Below are 20,923 nucleotides of genomic sequence, written 5' to 3' on the forward strand. Positions count from 1 at the left end.
AGAAATTGTACCCAGGAATTAAGTATACAATATCCACTGACTCTCCTTTGTCGATCCTGCTTGTTATTTCCTCAAAGAGTTCCAACAGATGTGTCAGGTAAGATTTCTTCTCAAAGAAATCCTGCTGACTTCGGCCAGCTGTACTTTATCATGTGCCTTCGAGTCTGCTGAAATCTCATCCTTAATAGTAGCTGCTAACATCTTCCCAACCATGGTAGATAATCTAACTGGCCTATAGTTTCCTTTCTTCTTCCTCCTTCCCTTTTTAAAAAGAGGAGTGACGCTTGCAATTTTCCAGTGCTCTGCAATCATTCCAGAATCTAGTGTTTCTTGAAAGATTATTATTAATGCCTTTACAATCTCTTCATGTACCTCTTTCAGAACCCTAGGATGTAATCCATCGGGCCCAGATGACTTATCTACCTTCAAACATTTCAGCTCCCCAAGCACCTTCTCCTTAGTAATAGCAACTGCATACACTTCTGCCCCTTACACTCTTAAGTCTCTGACATTCTGCTAGTGTCTTTCACAGTGAAGACTGGTGCAAAATACTTACTAAATTCCTCTGCCATTCCTCTATTACTACCTATCCAGTGTAATTTTCCAGTGGTCTAATATTTATTTTGGCCTCCCTTTTCATATACATCAGAAAAGAAGCATTTGGTATCCTCTTTTATGTTATTGGCTAGCTTACCTTCATATTTAATCTACTCTCTCCATATTGCTTTTTAGTTGCTTTCTGTTGGATTTTAAAAGCTTCCTAACCTTCTCACTAATGTTTTCTATATTATATGCCCTCTCTTGCTTTTATGCTGTCTTTCACTTCCCTTGTCAGCCGGTTGCCACATCCTCTCTTTAAAATGCCACTTCATCTTTGGGATGCATCTTATTCTGCACCTTCTGAATTGCTCCCAGAAACTCCAGCCGATGCTGTTTTGCTATCATCCCTCTTAGTATCCCCTGCCAATCAACCTCCCTCTCATGCCTCTATAAATCCCTTTACTCCACTGTAGTACTGATACATCTGTCTCTTGCTTCACCATCTCACACTCTAGGTTGAATTCTATCATATTATGATCACTACCTCCAAAGTGTTATTTTACCTTCAGCTCCATAATCAAGTCTGATTTATTACACAACAGAATTGCCTTTCATTTAGTGGGCACAACCGCAAGCTGCTCTAGAAAGCCATCTTATTGGCATTCTACAATTTCCCTCTCTTGGGATCCAATACCAGCCTGACTTTCCAAACCTGCATATTGAAATCCCCATAACTATTGCAACATTGTTAATTTTACAAGTATACTGCCAGTACTTCGATACCACCAATACTTTGATGTTCAAACTTCCAAAGCGCTAAATTTCTGCCCCTTATTGAAGCAACCGGAAGTAAACAGGCATTTGGAAATTCATAGCATTTAAATATATCTTATCTCCATTACGCATTACACCACTGTTGCTTCACTGCCTACTTGCTTTGTTACATGTGGGATTCCCAGAATCTAACTAACACTTATTGCATTTAAAATACATGTGACAAATGAAGAGTCAGCAGTCTTTAGGAACCTCCTATATAAATAGTCATCTTTTTTTGAAGCTTTTTTTTTATAAACTGTAGTGTGCCCTCTTTAGAGCAGAGCAAGACCTTTCAGTGATGACACAATAATACTCAAGGTAAACGTAGTTGAATCTGCATAGGGAGAACAACTGTCCTCCTATTTAAGTAGTGTTCACCTGGAAATAGAGATATACAAAACACAAAGCATAACTGGATCAAATATTGTTTTGCATCATCATTAGTGGTAGTTACAAATGTAATTTACACATTTTGAATCAATTTTGGAATTCAGAAATTTAGGCTGCATGTTATTCTCTCATCTTCAATTTGCAAAGAATGCAGAAATCAAATCATTAGCATAGCCATTACTTATTGCCCAAATCTAAATGATCTTGAGAAGATGGCAAATTGTCACTCTGAACCACTGCAGCTTATATGGTTAAGATACTCACTATTACTGCATTGCTGATAGACAATCCTGGGACATAACTCTTTAAAAGAAAAAGAAAGTTTTATTTCAAGCTCACAATATTGTGAGATTTGGAAGGAAGTGTGCATATGCCCTCTTGCTACACCGTTGTTGAAGGTCACAGTGGAATAAGCATGTGGAGACTTGTTGCACTGCATTTTGGAAATGATATATACAATGACTCGATAAAAATGCTGGTAAAATGTTGATTAAGTTCTGAATGGTGTCAAGCAGAATACCCATAGAATTCCACTCATCCAGTCAACAGCACAGTATTCACTCAAACACTACTGTGTTTCTGATTGCATAAGGGAATCAGTTAGGGAGTAGTGACTCACTCAAGACATTGGTCATCCATCAAATTGAAAGACCACCATGCTTAGTTTAGTGCCCTGAATCCTTTCCATACTCTGTAAATTTCTCACCTCTCCCCTTAGGTCTGTGCCCTTTAGTTTTAGACTGCATTAACCTGATAAACAAAATCTGAGCATGTGTCTTAATTTTCTAAATCTCCATAACATGGTCTCCCATGTTCCAACGAGAATAAGCCTATCCAATCTCTCCTTATTACTACAGTCCTTGATTCCAGGCAGCATTCTGATGAATATCATCTGCATTTTCTCTAGCACCATCTTATTGTTTTTGTAGCAGGGCAACAAAAACTGTACATAATTCTTTAAAGGCAATCTAACCAATAGCAACATGACATCCCAGCTCTTACACACCATGGAGGGAATTAGGAACACCAAGTTTCTGGGAATGCGCATAATGCACAATCTCACCAGGATCCTCAATACCACCTCTTTGGTCAAGAAAGCGTAGCAACGTCTCCACTTTCTGAGAAGATTGAGATGAGCAAGGCCACACCCCTATTCTAACCAATATTTACAGAACCATCATCAAGAGTATGCTGATCCGCTATACACTGTCTGGTACAGGAAGTGCAAGGCATCTGACCCCAAGTCCAAAAAGAAGGATTGCAAGAACTGCTGAGTGGATCATTGAAGTCTCTCTTCCACATATCAGAGATATTTATCCAGATACTGCATACTCAGGGCCCTTAGCAATGTGTATGATCCCTCCCATCCATCCAACAACCTCTGGCCCTCAATCATCAGGCAGGAGGTACCGTAGCATTAGGATAAAAACTGTTAGGACAGGAAACAATTTCTCTCTCAAGGCCATAATCCTACTGACTCCCTACAGTCACTTAGGTCTCATCATGTATGAAGCACCAGTAGCATTATATAGTTTACTTTTCATCTTGTGTTGTAAATGCACCTTATTATTTGTTAATTTATTTGTGGTAAGATTACTTTTATGTTGTCTGTGTGAGTTATATGTACTGTGTTGTTCACCTTGCTCCAGAGGAACATTGTACTGTATGTGTACTGTTGAACTGATCTTGGACTTCTTGATTTGTATAACCACCAGCTTCCAAAGCCAGTACTACAGTTGCCAGTCTGTGGTCTATCTATCTGATGATGGTATCAATCAACACATTTGTTTCTTTTCTTTTTCTGTTTTTCTTGTCTCTTTAATCATCACATTCAATGTCCAGCATTGGGCTTTTCCAGCAATTCTCTCTGTTAATATTCAGCCCATTCACCCAACTGTTACGAACCCCGTAACTGGGTCACTTACCAGCAAAGATGGAGACGTCCGTTGAAGTCTGATGATACTATTTTTAACAGTATTTATTAGTAAAAATACACAAAAATAATATCAATGCAAATATACAGATAATATACGTCGTCAATACTAAATCTAAAAGTGCGGGTATAATAATAATCAATAAGAAATAAGCTCTATCGTTGTCTAGGGGATAATGTATTGTCCGTTGGAAATATAAAGTTCACTCAGTTCATGCAGGCTGCAGGCGTTGGGGACTGCTGTGTTGCAATTGTTGGAGAGAGAGAGAGATTTGGAGAAAAACTTGCCGATTTTCCTTGATGATTTCGATCCATCAGGAGTCCCGTTGTCATGGCCGTTCACTTGTGGCCTCTCCTTTAGTTAAACCGTTCTTCCGTGGTGAGGCCGCCAGCCCAGGCAAGGGAGGACGCACACGAGCCCCCACCGGCTTTTGCTATAAAATGCTGTCACTGGATTTCCAGCATTTCTCCTGGTGCGTCTAAAGGGGTTGTTCCCCAGACCCCTCTTTTGTCCTTACTCATGGGGTCTCAGATGTCAATCAGGTTGGGATGATGCAATCCCTCAACCAGACCACTCTGGTTGTCCCCTGAAGGTTTTCAATGAGTAGTACAGTACTCAATACACAATTCCATCTCCAAGAGACAATGGCCGTTATCAGTGGTTCAATTCCACTGAGGCCAGGGCACATTCCAAACCCTGTGTATTCTGCATGTCTCCCTCTCATTTCCTGGGTCCCAGACTCGAATTAATCGCGGTCTTGCGATTCTCAAAAAGGAGGGGGTGACTTTGTACCCTTCGGCCCCTCAGAGTTGCTTCACATTCATAACACAACTATTTCTGCCATTTCCCTTTCACTCTTTGGACAGCAGGTTTATTCATCAGGCTGCTTGGTTTGAGATTTTTCTTACTTCAAAATGCAAGGAATTAGCTTTTTCAAGCCCTTTGAATAACATAGCAATCATTCATTGTAGATTGTAATGTTGCCTCATTTTCCACTCATTTAGATCTAAAATGTTTCTCTGCATGATAAATGGCAGGTTGTTTACCCCCCCCCCCACCCCCAACAAATCCTTGAGTTTACAGTTTACATCTCTCTCCTTTGCTTCCCCCTAGGTGAACTCAGTCAAATTTATGTAGCAATAACTTTACATTCAACATCATACCCATTCAGTTGATTATTTACTGGACTAGGAATATATTGATAATAATCAGTTGGTTTGCCTTTTCTATTGTCATAGAAATAGAGGATTTCAGTCGAAAATAATAAGCAATGATTTTGAACAGACTTACAAGCTTCAATTCTGATACATTGATGGATCAAAAAGTGAACAGCAGAGGCAAGAATATTGTTTTTCATGCACCCTGTTCTTGTCTCCCATTCATCTTTGCTTGGTGACCTGTTTTTCAGCACACATATCCATAGGGTTTCTGGTATTTAATAAATCTGTGTGTTTTGGGTGCTGACATGATATACAGAATAAAAAATGTCTTTGTCATAATAACACAATTAAAATAGATCTCTGATGTTTGAAGTGTATACGGAGTTTTAGGCATAAAGCAGCTCTTAAGCATCCATGGTGACATTTCTAAAACAAATGAGGAACAATGTTCAAAGTATTGATCTTAAATTAGTGACCTTTTGCAAGTTAAATCTTTTGATGCTAGTAATTGCCTACATTGACACAGCAATGTTACAAACATCAGTTTTGTTAATTTGTGATTTTCTGATTGCAGCAGCAAACTAATTTTGAGATCTGATGGTCACCTTTGATTCACTTTTAGCTCTGCAGTGCAAAGTGTAGTCATATCAGCATTTAGTTTCTGTTATCTGAATTATTTACTGGATTATGTATAATTGTGAGGGCTGGAAATTCAGTAGAGAATATGAAATTGAATATCTGATGAAAAAGGAAATAACTCCAAAAATCTTCACCTGCCTAGGCTTTCTGTGTGTTTGGTGAACCATTTAGTTGAACTGCATTATCTTAACAACGTATTTAATTAGCTAGATCATTCAATAACTAAAGGAAATCATATGTTTCCTTAAAATTCATCAATTATTTTTTGTTTATTTTGAAAGGTGACAGCTATTTTGTTCATTTGTAGATTGTCTTAACTGTGAACCTGCCAACCTAATCATTTAGTATCAAAATCTGTATGTTTAATTCTAATTCTCTCTGCAACTTTTGATAAGTGATTGCTTAAAAAAATAAATAAATATGAAATTGAAAATGTTATACTGAAAGTATGCAACTGCAGGGGATACACCTCATGTTCTTTCACCTCTTTTCTTCTTGCCATCTAGGGATCCAAGTAGTATTTCTGGGTGAAGGGCAATTCAGCTGTACTTCATCCTGTCTAGTGTATGGCATTCATTGTTCATAATGTGGTGTTGTATATGTTGGATAAGCCAAATACAGATAGTTTAATTGCTTTGCACAGCACCAGCATTCAGTACATGAGTGATCCTGAGTTTCCTGCGATTTTAGTTCCCATTGCACTACTGCTGTGACCTTCCTCACTGTGCTCTACTGAGTACGGTGAGGTATAACTTATGCTTAAGGATAGCACCTCTTCTTTTGTCTGGGCATTTTTCAGCCGGCAGGATCAAATATGAAATTCTCCAACTGTAGAAAACTCACTCTTTCTCTCTATCAGTATCAGAACTAGCCATTTTTATTTATCATCAGTTTGGCTTATTATAAGGATTATCTGGTTTGCTGGGTATGCAACAGAGCTTTGACCTAACAATATATAACAAAGACAAGTGTGATGGGTTCTACTAAAAGTCATTTGATACCATCCTATTTGAGATATTCCCTTTGCTCTACCTATCCCAACCCCATTCTTCTTTGTTACTGAATGCTACCTTGTTTTCGCTCTATCCCAGTTCTGCCAAAGGGTCTCGTGCTTAGGACATCAGTGCAGTAAAATTGTACATCAGTGAGAAATCTGGAAGTGAGGGCATTAGAACCATTATATTCTCATGCAGATACTGTTTCATCTGCTGTCATCAAGTTGTGCTCGTTGTAGTCATAGAGAGATATAGTATGGAAACAGACCTTTCAACCCACCAAGTCTGTGCTGACCACCAACCACCCATTCACATTAACAATAATCCTACCTCAATCTCACTTTATTTATTCTGACTATATTTGCATTCAAATTCTATCCCTCACCTACACTAAGAGCAACTTACAGCAGCCAATTCACTCACCAAACCATGTGAAAGGAAACTGGAGCATCTGTAGAAAACTTGCATTTCCAGCTTGGCACACCATACCTTAAGTGGAGTTATGTGAAAGCAAGTAAAATATGCAAGAAAATTGTGGCTAATTAGAAGATACCTCAGGGGAGCTTCTGAATTCAAAATCCTTGGGCTCAGATATAATTGTGGTAGCATTTTTTTCCACCCCTTCCATTGCCAACTATAAAGGGGAAGGGTTTAATAATGAGGAATAAAAATAGGAGACTTGTTTGTCCTAAATATCACTTGTATACAATTGTCATGTGTATAGTGAACCTGATGAGCAATTAAATGTCTCATCATGAAGAGGTGGCTCCCACATTATCATATTTAGATTGTGGTTGTTTGTCCATCGTCATCGATGAAGACCTTGACACCATTATGATGATGATAGTGTCGAGACTAGCGCTTGGTTTGGATTTAAGTGAGGGAGAGTTACACAGCGTCAGCCTCACTCCCTCTTCCCAATTCCCATCTGGATCCAGTGGCAAGACAAGAGTTGAGACGGCTGGAGATGGGACTAGACACAGTGGATGACCAGGACATCTTCTGTGTCTTGTCGTGCTCTACGCATTCCACGACGCTTGCTGAGACCGCCTTCTTGACCAATTGACCTTCCATTGGTCTCGTCCGCTCAATCTGCCAGAGTCTGTCTTCACATGCTGGGATAGACAACTTCCTATCTCACCAATCTCACAGTTTGGGACCTGTCGGCTACTCTCATCTGGTTTAGCTGGCTTGTCAAAGCCATTGCCTGTGGTTTGGCTGTTGTCGCATGCAAACAGCTACAGGGAGCCACAGGTGAGAGCCTGAGTGCCAGGTGGGGACCAAAGGTGGACAAACCGCCTGAAAAGGACGCAACAAGCTCCCCCACCAGAGTTGCTACCCTTTCCTGACACCCCATACACCCCATTTAGATTGTACTCTTAAAAAGGAGAGTGAAAAGGGAAATATTTAAAGGGGATCTGAAGGGAAAGATTTTCCTACAGGAAATAGTGGGTACATCATTTAAAAGCGATTTAGACATTGGAATGGCTTAGATCAGATAGGCAACTTGGTTAGATGAGCTGGGCTAAAAGTCCTATTTCTATGCTGTATAACTATGACTCTAACCCGTGCCTTACCTAGAAATACTGTATATAACACAGCTAAAATGATGTGTGATGAGCTATTTCAAATTATCTTTCACATAAATAAAATGCATTTATTTGCCCACATCTGCATTGTAAGAACACATTGCTACTGTTGAAGAAAATGTATTTACAGTGACTTTGTTCACATAAATAAGTATTACAACCAGGAATTTTGATCAAGTGAACTGAGAATTTTTGCTTGTGTATTACATGTTCTTTTTTTCACAGTAGAGCCCAAAGTTCAGGAGAAAAACTAATAATTCAAAAACCGAAATGTCAGCAGTTCTGAAGTATTTATTCCCCTTTGCTCAGTATTTAAGTGAGCCACCTCTCACAGCCATTACTCCCAGTAGTGTTTTTGGATAAGTCTCTATTAGTTATCATTTATCCAGGATTTCTGAGAATTTAGCAGCATTTTTCTTCCCGTTTCTGGTCAATCCTGACCAGATTTTCAGTCCCTGCTGCTGAAAAGCATCTCCATAGCATGATACTACCTCCACCATACTTTACAGTAGGGATTGTGCTCCCTACTGATGTGCAGTATTAGATTTATGCCACAGGTATCTTCTTCCTGGCAGTATCAATGAGAAGAGGGCATGTCCTAGGTGATGGGGTTCTTAATAATGGACACTGCCCTTGTGAGGCACTGGTCCTTGAAGACAGAGGCTAGTACCCAAGGTGGAGCTGATTAACTTTACAACTTTCTGTAGCTTTCAGTCCTGTGCAGTAGCGACCACCATGCCCCCCACCCCTCATACCAGACAATGATGCAGCCTATCAGAATGCTCTCCATGGTACATATATAGACATTTTTGAGTGAATGACACAAATGTGTCATTTGTGACAACATAGTTTGGAGAAGTGCTATGGACAGCCAAGGCACACGCTGTGGCATTGGCCTAGTGTATTTGTATTAGTATTGGCATGATCTAGCGACAGACCGCTCCTGTGCTGCGTTGATACTGATCCAGTGACTACCGTACCATCCGTGCCGGGTTGATGTCAAGCGCGCAACTCGACCTTGTAAAATAAACACTGCCGCCTCCAGTTTAAATTACCACGCGGAATATTGTGGAGGATCAAATACAGTACCCAAACCCAGCACAGTCCCCACTTGTCCCATTTAACCTGTCTCAGTGCGGTGGACTTTTGGACCCGGGGAATTCAGTGCAGTGGTCCTTAGGACCTAGCGGACCTCGGGAGCCAGCAAAGGTCAGGACCCGCTGCCCGCAGTGTTTCTGATCCGCTGATGGGAAGCGATCGCGATTGAAAATAAAGTGGAAAGAGTTGAAATGCCGTTGGTCATTGGAAAAGCGTTAGGCTACAGTCGGTCAACGATCGGAGCAATTTTAAAGGATGAAGTGAGAATAATGGAGCATATGAAAGGCCTTGCCCTGTTGAAAGCTACAATTATTACTAAGCAACACAGTGGTTTAATTATTGGAATACATACGTTTCTTAAGTGTTTTCAATGCGTGGAAAGGTAAAATATATACTACATACTAAGACAAACATTTGACTAACTGACACTAAATAATACTGGATGTACTTGTTCCGACTTACGTTCAAATCCGACTTAAAGACGGACTCAGGAACGGAACTCGTACATAACCCGGGGACTGCCTGTACAATTATTTCTGTTTGTGTGATTGTGCAGAGCTGTTATGGTCCAAAATACTTCAGTATTTTTCCTGTCATTGATTATCTGGATATAGGTAATCCGGATCTAACTGGCCCAACTTGCATTTAATAGTCGTTCCTTGTTATTCTTGAAAAGGTGAAAGTAACATTCTTTATTAATGGGGAAGTATTTTACATGGTTTCTGTGAAGGTACACTGCTTCCCCATTAATGCTAGGTAGGGAGTTCCAGGATTTTGATTGAGTGAAGGAGGAACATTGTTATGCAGACAAATTGAAGTTGTATGAAAGTTAAACAGAACTCTTTTGGAGGCTGGTGCATCTGCTGCCTTGTCCTCAGTGGTTGAAAATAAGTCTGATAGATCTGCATGCTGTAGCCATGGCAGTGTGGGTGGGGGGATATCATTTTTAAAGCAGATAGATGAAAGCTGAAGCATATAAGATCAAAATGTGTTCTGGCCTGGATGGTAACCATGTTGTTGAATGCTATTGCATAGGCACTCATCAAACTAAGTAGAGTATGTTCTATCAGACTCATAACCTGTGTTTTATTGGTATTCAAATGTTTATCAAGTCACCTTTTATCCAAAGGTTTGACCTGCTAATCTGGAGATGGGTCAATATCCAACCGTGGCATCTGATGTGTTTATAAAACTTAGTCAAATTAGCAAGCCATAACTTGTTCTGCATAAACCCATACTGGACATCACAATGGGATCCCACTACCAAGCACATCTTTCCTCCCGCCCCCCCCCCCCCCCCCCGTTTCTGCTTTCCGCAGGGATCGCTCCCTACGCGACTCCCTTGTCCATTCAACCCCCATCCCTTCCCACCGATCTCCCTCCTGGCACTTATCGTTGTAAGCGGAACAAGTGCTACACCTGCCCTTACACTTCCTCCCTCACCACCATTCAGGGCCCCAGACAGGCCTTCCAGGTGAGATGACGTTTCACCTGTGAGTCGGCTGGTGTGGTATACTGTGTCCGGTGCTCCCGGTGTGGCCTTTTATATATTGGTGAGACCCGACGCAGACTGGGAGACCATTTCGCTGAACACCTACGCTCTGTCCACCCGAGAAAGTAGGATCTCCCAGTGGCCACACATTTTAATTCCACATCCCATTCCCATTCTGATATGTCTATCCATGGCCTCCTCTACTCAGCTCTGAATCCCTTTTGCCAATCATCTTTCCAGCTCTCAGCTTCACCCCACCCCCTCTGGTCTTCTGTCATTTTGCATTTCCCTCTCTCCCTCCTACTTTCAAATCTCTTACTATCTTACTTTTCAGTTAGTCCTGATGAAGGGTCTCAGCCTGAAACGTCGACAGTGCTTCTCCCTATAGCTGCTGCCTGGCCTGCTGTGTTCCACCAGCATTTTGCGTGTGTTGCTTGAATTTTCAGCATTTGCAGATTTCCTCGTGTTTACTGGACATCCCTAATTAGGCTATGGTTTTCCAACTGCTCATAAATCCTATCCCCAAGGATCAAAATCAGAATCAATTTTATTATCACTCATATGTCATAAAATGTATGGTTTCATGGCAACAGTACAGTGCAATACATTAAAAATTATTATAAGTACAATATAAATAAATAGTGCAAAATAAGAATTGCAAGGCAGCTTTCATAGGTTCATAAACCATTCAAAAGTCTGATGGCAATGAGGAAGAAGCTGTTCCTAAAATGTTAAACATAGGTCTTCCCCCCTTCCCTCCTTCCCCCTCTCTTCCCTCCTTCCTGCCCTCTCTTCCCCCCTCTTACCCCTCCTTCCTGGTTATCCTAATTCTCTTCTTGAGTTATCTTTCAGTTTCTTTATAATCCTCAAGGGCCCCATTTGATTTTAGCTTCCAAAATCTTGCATGTACTTCCTTTTTCTTCTTGACTATGTTCACCACATCTCTCAACATCCAAGATCCCCTTCTCTTTTATCCTTGTCATCCTTGAATGGCATTGAGAACTTGTCAACTGAGGCATCTTTTCAAGCAGCTTGATATCGGCCCTAACTTTCTGCTGAGTGAGTTATTTCTTGCTTAAATATTATAATTTTCATTTTGCTATTTTTCAAATAATGCTTTCTTGCCTTTGTAAAAAAAAATGTGTATGACAGTTGACTGGGCAAGATTTGCTGAAAAATATCTATGGCATGCATATTTTTGCAGCATAATTTATTATAGTGACCACAAATATATTTGACTCATAATAAAATTCTGTGGGATTTTCTAAAAGGGATGTAAAAGGATTTAAAAAGAATCATTTAAAAAGAATCTAAACAAGCATTTGGATCAGCAAAGCATAGAACGCTATGGATTAAATGCTGATGAATGTGATTATCAATCACGGATAGGTACTTGATGGTTGTCACAAACATGGTGGAATGAAGGCCATGTATCTGCTGACTCTTGTTCCAAAGGTTAGAAAATGTTCCCTGTTCAGAGGAATCTTGGCGATAAACGTTGGAACAATTTGTATCAATGAAGACGCAATTATTATGTTTTATCTTGCGTCTGGTTGATCTGCAGACTTCTAGAAAAAGTCATTAAAAAATTATCCAGCCTGAGGTGGCCTGACTGACTATTTGCTTTATTTGGTGAAAAGGTTGATTGAAGCACTCTCCTATTTTTCTGGCTGAGCTTAACGTTCTCAGTATAAAGTAGGGATTACATCACACTTTCTGGAAGTACAGTGGATACAGTTTAATTGGACCATCGGTTAATCGGGTCAGCCAATTATATGGGACAACTCTTAATGAACAAGAACTAATCAAGAAAATAGCCGGGATTCCCTTCATTTATTTTGGATTCTATGCTGCTTAATTGGGACAGGAGACTGTTGCCAAACGGTTTCTAACCACTGTCAGTTGTGTGCCCTTGGATGACTGCTAGACTCTACTTGTGCTTAGAACGAGCAATGATTTTTGTCATTTATATTTGGCAAGAAATGCAATAGACAATTCAGAACTGTTTTGCTCCCTGCAGCTTCAAACATTGAGGCTTGGTGATTACAGAAATGACCAGGACTGAAAATATAATGACTTCACTACTTCAACAAGTTAGGAATCACAAAGAATTTGAAGATATCAACAATCATCTTGAATGTTGCAATGAAAATAATGATTTAGAGGATGCAATCTTCCAAAGCATTGCATGAGGCAGTCCATTATCTACACTCCATTATCTACAATCATCTGCTCTGATTGTATTCATTTACAGTCAGTCACAAAACCCTGGCAGCGTACCCTAGATGAATTCCTCCATCATAAATATTTGGAGCTAATATACAGTTTTATAGTACTGTCGTAGTGTTCTAATTTGTTGTGTTTGAAAGGTAAGGGAGGAGATGAATGCGCAGGTGTTGTACTTGGCAGAATATTGATATAAGTGTCGGGAGGGAGATTAGTGGAGCAGGACGAATGCACAAGGGCGTCATGGAGGGAGTGATCCCTGTGGAGAGTGGGGGTGTGAGCTTGGTGGTAGGATCCCTTTGAAAATGGCAGATCTTGCAGAGAATGCAGAGGCGCATGGGTGCTTAGTAAGGACAAGAGGAACTCTTATCACTGTTAAGACAGTGGGAAGTTGGAGCATCATTATCTGGAAATAAAGGAGATGTAGGTAAGAGCACCATCAATCGTGGAGGAAGGAAACCCGGATCGTTGAAGGAGGAGGGTATCTCTGATATTTAAAGTTCAAAGTAAATTTTATTATCAATGTACATGTATGTCATCCTATATAACCCTGGCATTCATTTTCTTGTGAGCCTATTCAATTAATCTACAGAATAATAACCACAACAGAATCAAATGAAAGACTTTCCAATTAAGGCATTCAACTAGAATGCAGAAGACAACAAGCTAAGTAAATGCAAAAGAAAAAAAGTAACAATAAATATCGAGAACATGAGATGAAGAGTCCTTGGAAGTGAATCCATTGGTTGTGGGAACATTTCAATAATAAGGCAAATGAAGTTAAGTGAAGTTATCTTCCTTTTGCTCAAGAACCTGATGATTGAGGGGTAGTAACAGTTCCTGAACTTGGTGGTGTGAAGCCTGAATCTTTTATACCTTCTTCCTGATGGCAACAGCAAGAAGAGAAGCATGTCCTGTGTGGTGGGGGTCCCTGATAATAGGTGCTGTTTTCCTGCGACAGCATTTCTTATGGATGTGCTTATAGTGGGGAGGGCTTTACCCATGATAGACTGGGCTGTATCTACTACTTTTTGTAGGATTTTCCATTCAAGGGCACTGGTGTTTCCATACTAAGCTGTGATGCAGTCAGTGATATCCTAGAAAGGAAAGCCTCATACAGGGAACAGATGCAGTGGAGATGAAGAAACTGAGAAAAGTGAATAGCACTTTTGCAGGAAACAGGGATCGGAAGAGATATAGTCAAGATAGCCATGCGAATCAGTAGGTTTATAAAAGATATCAGCTGACAGTTTGTTTCCAGAGATGGAGACAGAGCGATTGAGAAAGGGGAGCAAGTTGTCAGAAATGGACTGGGTGAATTTAAGGCCAGGGTGCAAGTTGGAGGCAAAGTTGAAGAAACTGATTGCTAAGCATGGAGGAATGGAGCAGCACCAATTCAGTCATCAATGTAGTGCAAGGAGAGTTGTGCAGCATTACCAGGGAAGGCTTGGAACATGGACTGTCTACGTTGCCAATGAAAAGGAAGACTTAGCTGGGGCCCATGCAGGTGCCTGGCTGCCCCCCCGAGTCAGGAAAGTGGGAGGAGACGAAGGAAAAATTGTTGAAGGTGAGGACCAGTTCTGCGAGATGGAGGAGGGTAGTGGAGCAGGGGGAAAAGTTGGTTGGTTCTTTAATTGCGAAAGAAACAGAGCTTTAAGTCGTTCTTGATGGGAAATAAAAGTGTATAAAGACTGACATCCATGGTAAAAATGAGGTGGTCTGGGCAAGGAAATTGAAAGTAAGTGAGGAGATTGAAAACGTGAGAAGTGTTGCAGATGCAGGTGGGAAGGGACTGAACCATGGGGGTTAGAATCAAGTTGAGAATCATTGGCATATCAGAACTCTCGATGTGAACATATTATGTTATTTAGATTTACATTAATGCATCAAGATTTGGAAAAATGGATATAAATTTATTCATTTTCTTTAACTGTTTTGTAGGCCATCAGCTAATTAATACCCAGTAATCCTGCACTGTAAATGGTCTGTTAAATACCAGAGTTCTTCAGATGCCCCATTACACCTACTGAGAGTAATGGCTAATCTTGTTCAGTGAATAATTGTGTATTCTCAAATGTACTTTAAACCAGGTAAAAAATGTGCTGAGGGAATAGTAATATTCCTTGTGACGAAACTACTTCCTGATATTTTATATAAAATATTACTAAATAATTTAATGTCAACATCCTGTTGTGTTGAATCTTTTAGTCCAAGTAATTTTTAAAAAAAACTAAAATAGCAGATTAAATGTGTGAAGGAAGTATTCAAATACTAATACAAAGATCATAAGCAGAAAGACAGAGCGTTGTAAACAAAAGAAAATTAATCATCTGTGTCTTTTTTTGACTAGGTTTTCTACCTTTTGGGAACAGTAATTTTAGACACCTAGTTCTTTGGAACTAATTTATTTTTGTCCCTTGTGTTGTAATTCCACTCCAAGAAACACTGTAAATCAGCCACTAATTAGCAAAGAGCATATGCACAGAGTATTAACTAAGGAACAAATATTCATGCAATACTCTATTCCTCTTAGTCTATCAAGATGTATTGCAAATCAGGTGCAGTGATTATACAGGAAGAAATAAAGATTGAATATATATATAATTCTGTAGGAAGGAGTGGCATGTGCCAAATTGGCGATAATGTTCTAAAAATTTATAAATTATCAAATTGATTAATGAATTAACAACAATAATTATGGACCTTCTTAAGGAAAACTGATGAGCCCTGTTGCTTATTTACATGTATTTATTGCATCACTATTAATAAAAGTATGACAGAGTCTGCTTGAAATAAATGAAGCATTTTAGAAACCATGTTAAAAGTATTTATTTTCATATTTTAAAATATTGAAAAATAGTATAATTTCTAAATAGTGTTGTTAGCATTGGAAATATAAATATAAAGATAATGGAAATTATAAACTTTGGTGTATATTCATCAAAGATCAAAGAAAGGATACAAAGGCATACTTTGTTGCTCCACTAGTGATGACAAATATTTTATATCTGCCTTGTATTTTAGGAGTTATGCATGGAGTTTTAGGAGTTTCATCAGTTAGCCTACTCCTATCATTAAACTTGACCAAGTTCATTACTGAAAACAAAAATTCATGTGAATATGTCGACGAAAATACTGTTAATACTGCCAATGCAAGAATTTTCAGTTAAAACTTTCAGTGAAGAATTTCAGAACCTTCTTATCTGTATGTTTATGCTTTGATTCAGTCACTAACCAATCTCTCAATATCTTGTAGTTCAGTTCTTATCTGTAAATGATCACCTCCAAACTGAGTTGCTTTGTAAATCAATCAATTGCCTTTCAAAATTATCCAAAATCCACTGCAACATTTCCAAATTCAGTTTGTTTAATGTTGCACTGTCTGCATACTTTATAAATTTCTTCAAATAATCTGAATTTAGTGAATCTTAAAATTGTTCAGTAGTTGAACCAGTAATGCTCAAAAATTGCATTGTAAGGCATTGTATGTCTGTCTATTCCGGTATTTCAATACTTGTCACTTTTTTTAGATTTGGGGAAATATTTAAAAGTGCCATTTTAGGCATCATATTTAATCATCTCCAATTTGATTTCAAAGGTTTTTATGTTATCAAACATAACATCAAATGTTTTGCCAGGTCCATGCAACTTGATGTTCGAGTCATTTAAATACTGTACGAGGTGAAATCTGTAAAAATTTCAAGCTACAAATGCCATACAATACCATATAATTCTTAACAAGAACAATTTTCATTCATCAAAAACAAATTTCATCAAAAACAAACTCTGAACATATTATTTAAAGATAGAATATCTACTCAGCCAGTGAACACTGTTGTCCATAATTAGACCTTTGTACACTGAATTCACTTTGCTAAGTAAATTCTGAAATTGTCTTTATTTTCCAAGGCATGCTTAGAAAATATAAATAATTATCTTGACTATAATTTTCGTCACTTTTTCAAGTTCTTTAAGACCAGCTTTTTCCACACATAGCCTCCTCGTGTACTATGCAATGAAAGCCTATCAGTGGATGTCCAACATATTTTGCAAATAGATTGACAAAACCTGTTTCTTTACAAAAGACACTCGATGGGCCAACAGTCTTTGAAAGGTTAACTTGTCAACCAGGCAATTCTTTTATTACTGCCTTACGTATTTTTATTGTGTTTTCAGGTAACGTTATCAAGTTAACCAGTTCTTCGAATATTTCATCATTCCTATGAAATCGAGCAATAATGGCTAGCCTAGCTGATGATGTAACATCAGTGCTCTCATCAAGACAAACGGAAAGAGATTTACATGAACTAATATCTTTTGATAGTTGTTCTGCTATGTTTGTTCCCATCATTAATATTCTATTATTTAATGTGTTTCTGCTCAGTGGTAAATACTGAATGGACTGAATAATTTTTTCTTTTCTGAAAAACCGTCATGACTTTAGCCACGATTCTTTAACGTATTCCCCATCACTGATTAGTTTTCCATGTTGAGCAATAATCTTTGAAACCTCTAAACTAGCAGCAACTAAGTTGGAACTACCTGAAATAAAGACATCAAAATATATGACTGCATTCTTTTGTTGCTGATTTCTCAAGAAATGTTTTCTTTTTATTCTTGCTAACTTTTATCGCAAAGTCATCAATGAATAGTTCACAATGCCGCTTTATGGAGGAAGTACTGCACACCACTGTTTCAGAACATTAGATGCATACTACTTTATCAACTTTTTCAATCATGCCGGATCTTTCACTCTACCACTCTTGAAATTCTCTGCTGCTTCTCCCATCATTTGAACACTTTTGTTTCTTTGTGGGTGTATGTGACATTCTAATGGATAAATATATTTTTTAAATATCTCACCAATAATCTTAAGTAACATAGTTTTACTAATGTAAAGAGAATATGTTTAATGTGGAGAACTAGATATTCATAGAGGTGCTAAACCACTTTACTATTACTGAATATCCTATGTTTACTCACAAATGACAGAACAAATATAAGCAAACAAAGCCAATTCCAACTTTGCCAACCATTTACTATCCAACTACTGATACATTTCATTCAACATCATATGTTCTTGCAATCGTCCAGCAGGTGCCAAGCCGATGTGAGATGTTTTCTGTGAAAACATTTCACTGCTCTCATGTAGTAAAAGTTATTAGCTGCTTTATTTGACAGTAAAGTTAATTGTTATGTGTACCTTTTTATTATGGATGTCATTGAAAGGATGAAGGGATGGCTCTATTTGCCGCATGCTAGCACCTTTTTGTGGGTGCCATCAGTTTATGATGTAGGATGTCGTTTCACAGGAGTGAAGACAAATCAGTGTCAGAATACGGTGGAGCAGAGAACAAATGTAGGTGCTTTATCCACACTTGATGCAAATAATTTATAAGGCTAGGCAAAATAATTACATAGCTTCAATTCAGTGCAAGCATTGTGGCTGTTTAGAAGTTAGTAAAGTGCCCAGCTATTGGATTGCATTTCATGACACTAACCTTGACAAATTTGTTTAGTCCCTCAGAGCCCTTTTGATAGCTCATTTCTTTTGTTTTATCTTAATGGGATAGGTAATCTATTTTTGCATTCAGAGAAAATAAGCGGAATTTAAATGCTACATTGAGTGGGTAATGACACTTAAAGTAATTTTGATTCTTTTCTGATTCTTTTTATCTCTGCTACTTGTGGCTACTCTTATAGCTGTTAATATTATTTTCTTGAAACCAGATATAAATGTATATGAACCTTGTAACTCCACAATTAGAAAAGATTAGTGGTGAGACTTCTTGTTCTGTTGTGTGAGATAAAGTAGATAGGCTGAAATGTATCTTTGTTGGTTGGTTATCAGCTTATGTTGAGAAATATAACATTGCATAATCTACATTCAGGTCAACACACACAAAATGCTGGAGGAACTCAGCAGGTCAGGCAGTGTCTATAGAAAAGAGTGCAGTTGATGTTTGCAGGCTGAGACCCTTCAGTGGGACCCTGTCCTTAAGCATTTTGTGTGTGTTGCTTGAATTTCCAGCATCTGCAGATTTTCTCTTGTTTCTGCATTCAGGTCAAGTATTCAAGGTTGATAAGTTGTTTGTATTTTACCTGGCTTAAATTAGATCCATTCTCTTGAGGCAAATATCCACTGAGACATGGACATAGATCAATTCAACATCAAATGAGCACAACATTCCATTGAAGGCTAACTTTATGATTAATATGGATCATATTTTTTTAAATTTGCATGTAGGTTATTTTCATTCAATACATTCCAATTGATAAGTGCAGATACTCCCTGGGTTCTGGTTTTACACACACACGAGTCAATTTTTGTCAAGAGTACACAGAATTCAATCAATATGGTAGTTGTCCTCCACAGTATTATAATAAATGGCATTAAGAGCACATAAACATGTTAAAGAACAATTACTGCAGTGATGAGATGGGGTAAACTGGTCATATTGTGAGTAGGGACAAATATGTGAATATACATTGAACTTCGAATTTAATTAAAGGCACTTGTTCATGTGTATGGGTGCCCGTAACTTGGGTGTCCATAATTGAGGGACAGTCTGTACTAATTAGGAATTGATGGTTGTTGATCCATATTTGAATGAGTATGCTTACCCTAGATTATACACGTTATTTTAAAATATGTATCATAGCTATATTTTTACAGCAATCTTAGCCTTCTGAAAGAATGTGTTAAGAGTTTTTTGTGGAGTTGCTTGCTCTAATAAACTATATAAAAAATATCTGCACCATTACATACTGGCTGCCTAGCCTTTCCTATATTTTAAAATTTGTGACTTGACTGTTAGAGCTTCCTTTTTAGAGTAGATACAAGCAACTAGAACCTTTCAAGAAAAAGAATTGTATGATAAAATGGAGAACACTAAAGGGTTTCACTAAAGGTGGATGAATTAAATTGTGTATTCAATCTTTGACCAGGGACATGCTAACTTGAAGTCTACTAAACTTCAAGATTAACTCACTGTGTCAAAGATATGTTCCTGAAGTTTGGTGAAGGAAAAAAAAGATGGGGCAGAGATGTTTATACGGCTGCAGGAGAAAGTTACCTCTTAATAGAATAGGTGAAGGTAGGTCATTGTGTTGGTAAGCTATCTGTACTAATTCTATGCCTCAACCTGATGTGACTGTCAAGAGACAGGAGCTAAGAGGAAAACTTAATGACCAGAAATTGAGTTGGTTAATTATTCCATTTTATAAAATATAAGTTTGAGAATGTTCCAAGACCCTCAGTATACACTGGTAGGTCTGACTTAAATTAGAGTAGTAGAGTAATAAAATGCCACAGCACAGAAACAGGTCCTTCAGCCAATCTAGTCCATGCCAAACTGTTAATCTGCCTCGTCCCCTCGACCTGGGCCCAAACCCCATCCATTCATGTACATATTAATTCCTCTTAAATGTTAAAATTGACTCTGCATCAACCACTTACACTGGCAGCTCAGTCCACACTCTCACCATACTCTGAGTGACGAAGCGCTCCCCATGTTCTCCTAAACATTTCACCTTTAACTCTTAACCCATGACCTCTAGATATAGTCTCACCCAATCTTAGTGTAAATATCGTACTTGCATTTACACTGTCTGCACCCCTCATAATTTTGTATACGTCTATTAAGTCTCCCCTCACTGTTCTATGATCTAGGGAATAAAGTCCTAACCTATTCAACCTTTCCCTGTAACCCAGGTCCTTAAGTCCAGGCAACCTGCTGAAGAAAATTGTACACAGTATTCTAAATTAGGACTCTCCCAGGTTTATACAATTTCAACACAACATCCTAACACCTCTACTCATTGCATTGATTCATGAAGGCCAATGTGCCAAAAGCTTTCTTTGTGACCCTATCTGCTGATGACACCAAGGAGTTATGGATTTGTATTCCCAGATCCCTCTGTTCTACTGAACTTCTCAGTAAAACCAACCCTGGTTGGTTCTTCTGAAGTGCAACACCTCACACTTGTATGCATTTAATTCTATGCCATTTTTCAGCCCATTTTTCCAACTAGTCCAGATCTC

General features: G+C 38.6%; 1 protein-coding gene across 3 annotated transcripts in view; it reads left to right on the forward strand.

Annotated features, from left to right (window-relative positions):
* Positions 1-20,923, forward strand: part of phf14 (PHD finger protein 14) — a 252,389-nt gene that overhangs the window by 172,182 nt on the left and 59,284 nt on the right. The window contains exon 17 of one of the 3 annotated variants that reach the window (XM_059972617.1): positions 17,056-17,454. The exons of the other annotated variants lie outside the window; for them this stretch is intronic. Coding sequence (XP_059828600.1) covers positions 17,056-17,059 — 4 coding nt within the window. The 3' untranslated portion in view covers positions 17,060-17,454. Of the gene's footprint in view, positions 1-17,055; positions 17,455-20,923 lie in introns of those variants that run through there. 3 annotated transcript variants of the gene reach the window in all.

This window comes from Hypanus sabinus, chromosome 6 (assembly GCF_030144855.1).
Source record: "Hypanus sabinus isolate sHypSab1 chromosome 6, sHypSab1.hap1, whole genome shotgun sequence".
In the NCBI taxonomy this organism is placed as follows: Eukaryota; Metazoa; Chordata; class Chondrichthyes; order Myliobatiformes; family Dasyatidae; genus Hypanus; species Hypanus sabinus.